Raw genomic sequence first — 3,310 nt, forward strand, 5'->3', positions numbered from 1 at the left:
CAGCCTCTCCTCACACAGGAGATGCTCCAGCCCCTCATCATCTCTGTGGCCCTCACACACACTCTGGGTTTGTTTTCCAGGCGTGGTGCGGGCTGTTAAGGAGACCCTGAGCAGCCAGTTCGTGGAGAACTGCAAGGGCGTCGTGCAGAGGCTGACGCTGCAGGAGCATAAGATGGTGTGGAACCGAACAACACATCTCTGGTACGTGCCTGGTGCCCGGGAACATCTGGCTTTCAGACCAGCTGAGGTGCCCCTGGAGAGCCTGACACACTGAAATGACTCAGGCAGGGCCAGAGTGATCAAAGTGCCCCAGACCTGGACCCCCCAGCTGCCAAAATGGGGCACATTTGGCTGTTTTCAGGGCTGTAGCCTGTCAGAGTTCATTAAGCGGCTGAAGAAGAGGAGGACACAGAGCAACCCAGCGTGGGCAGAGCACGTTTGTCTGCAGCCTCACGTTGTCACTGAGATGACCACAGAACGGTATTTCCCGAGCAAAACAACCCCCTCAAAACAGAAATTCAGTTGGATTTGGGTGATACCAGCACCCAGGGGACTTGAGGATGGTCCTGAGAGCTGCTGAAACGAGAGCACAGCAACGCTCCCTGAGCCTCAGCTGATTAGATAACAATTCACAGAATCCCAGACTGGTTTGGGTTGGGAGGGACCTTAAAGCTCATCCAGTTCCAACCCCCCTGCCAGCAGCAGGGACACCTTCCACTAGACCAGGTTGCTCAAAGCCTCATCCAACCTGGCCTTGAACACTTCCAGGGAGGAGCAGCCACAGCTTCTCTGGGCAACCTGTTCCAGTGTCTGACCACCCTCACAGTGAAGAACTTCTTCCTGATATCTCATCTAAACCTCCCCTCTTTCAGTTTAAACCCATTTCCCCTTGTTCTGTCATTAACTGCCCTTATGAAAAGTCCCTCCCCAGCTTTCTTGTAGGCCCCCTTCACATTTGTCACATTTGTGGCAGTGATTCTCCTCACAGGGTGGTTTCTGGGAGGTGGGAACACCACGGGGAGATGAGGGGGCATGAGGGGGGACAGCACGCTCTCCTGGTGACGATGGAAGCCCACGCTGCTTCTGTGGGGACCGTGGAAGCGCTGAGGTGACAGCAGAGGGTCTCGCGCACACCCGGACGGTGCTGTGAGGGGAGAAGCGCCGCTCTGCACTCGGTCCCACCCAAATAAACTTCACTCAGGGCAGGTGACAACTGGCAGTATCCAAAAATGACAGCTCAGCTCAGCCCACACGGTGTTTGCTTTATCCCTTTGCTCCTTCCCCAGGAACGACTACGAGAAGATCATCCACCAAAGAACCAACACCACCCCCTTCGAGCTGCTCCCTCAGGAGGAAGGCGCCAGCATCACCGTCAGGGTGATGAAACCACTGGAGGCCTCTGAGCTCAGCCTGGAGACGGTGTACGAGAAATTTCATCCCTCTGTCCAATCCTTCACCGACGTCATCGGCCACTACATCAGCGGCGAGCGCCCGAAGGGCATCCAGGAGACGGAGCAGATGCTGAAGGTGGGTACGGCGCTGACCGGGGTGGGAGAGCTGGTCCTGGATAACACCACCATCAAGCTGCAGCCCCCGAAGCAAGGCATGCCCTACTACCTGAGCAGCGCCGATTTCCACTCCCTGCTGCAGAAACAAGAATCAAACGTCCGGTTTTGGAAAATCCTGACCGTTCTTTTTGGTTTTGCTACATGTGCCATCCTCTTCTTCATCTTACGGAAACAATATCGGTATCACCGAGAGAGGCGACACCTCAAACAAATGCAGGATGAATTCCGACAGGCCCAGGAGCGCCTGATGCGCGACATGAACGCGGAGGGCGGAGAGATGCTCAAAAACGCCTGCGTCATCTGCTTGAGCAACACCAAATCCTGCGTCTTCCTGGAGTGTGGCCACGTTTGTTCTTGCAACCAGTGTTACCAGGCTCTCCCCGAACCCAAAAAATGCCCCATCTGCCGACAGCCCATCGCCAGGGTGGTTCCTTTGTACAACAGTTAAACGTCTGTGGTCGAGGAGGAGCTGCTTTTCGGAGAGGGGTTTTCTCGCCTCGCTGCTTGGGTGGTTGATTTGGGGGAAGGGGAGGGAGCTTGAGTGAGCAAAGTGCTTCAACCAGGGCGCAGAGCCGGGTCTTCAGAGGTGACATCCCGGCTGCTCCAGGCTCACGTCGCGCTCTGGAGGTTCTTCTGGGGGGATGAGGAGCCCTCGCCGAGCGCTCGGCTTTTCTGTTAAGAGTCGGCCTCTCGGGGGGGGGAATTTGTGTTGTGGGTTTAATGAAATACCCAGCTTATAAAAAAAACAGTGTGGGGAAATAAAATAGATGTATTCTGGCTTCTGAGAGGCTGCAGAATTTGGGTGACGCTGGCACCTGGCTGCAGGGATGGAAGGAGCAGGTCGGGCTTTCAGAGACGGGTGTGAACGCGCGTCATGTTGTGACGATCCCCCAAATCGGTTTGTGACCGTGTGGCGCGAGGACGGGGAGGTGAACACACTGTGGCTGATTTTACTGCACTTGGCTTGAGCTGGGATAGAAAATGGGATGGAAAGTAATAAAATGGGATGAAAAGTAATAAAATGGGATGAAAAGTGTGTTTGTCTCGGATCGTTGGGCAACGGGATCTTCTGTGCTCCCTGCATGCTGCGCTGATGGACACCGGGGGAGAGCAAATCGCTGTCTGGAGCAGTGACTGGGATAACAGGGGTGGGATTCTCTCCCTCTGCCCTAAATCTGACACAGGTCACGACAGACACCGCTGTCCCCTCCTCTGTAACAGCCAAAACCCCACATTTTCACACAGAAAAGGAAAATTCTCCTCTGTTTTGCTCTATGTCATGTCAGGTAACTGCACCCACAAACCCAAAGCGACGCTTTTCAGTTCACATTGCCAGTGGAGGGCACCGAGTTTTCATTTAGAGAAACGAGTTTTTCAATTAAAGAAATGAATTTTCAATTAGAGAAATGAATTTTCAATTAGAGAAACACAGAGGTGATCAGGGGGAGCCCCTCTTTTGGGAGCCTGGAGTAGGAACAGTCAAAATTCCAGGGATTTGGGGGCAGACCCCACGCTCTGTCTGATGCCCCCGGGCAGGCAGAGCTGCTTGCACCCCCCTGGGGGGTCCCCACGCGCCAACTTGTTTAAAAATAAATAATTTTCCATCAACTGGCAGGAAAAATTAGTGAATTTAACAAAGAAACGGGTTATTTCCTCGTTAAACATGAACCAGGCTGGCGGGTCAGCGTCTGAAGGCCGTTCCAGTTGTGTGGCATAAATCTGGTTGGGGTTTATTTCCCCAG

The 3,310-nt window shown here is 53.9% G+C and overlaps 1 protein-coding gene across 1 annotated transcript; it reads left to right on the top strand.

Moving 5' to 3' along the window:
• The first annotated feature begins 85 nt into the window (after positions 1–85).
• On the top strand, positions 86–2,016 carry MUL1 (mitochondrial E3 ubiquitin protein ligase 1). Its single transcript, XM_010166302.2, has 2 exons — positions 86–201; positions 1,287–2,016. The coding sequence occupies exons 1-2, from the start codon at positions 173–175 to the stop codon at positions 2,014–2,016; spliced, it is 759 nt and encodes a 252-aa protein (XP_010164604.2). The 5' UTR covers positions 86–172.
• Positions 2,017–3,310: the final 1,294 nt, after the last annotated feature.

This window comes from Antrostomus carolinensis, unplaced genomic scaffold, assembly GCF_000700745.2.
Source record: "Antrostomus carolinensis isolate BGI_N321 unplaced genomic scaffold, ASM70074v2 scaffold34650, whole genome shotgun sequence".
Classification (NCBI taxonomy): domain Eukaryota; kingdom Metazoa; phylum Chordata; class Aves; order Caprimulgiformes; family Caprimulgidae; genus Antrostomus; species Antrostomus carolinensis.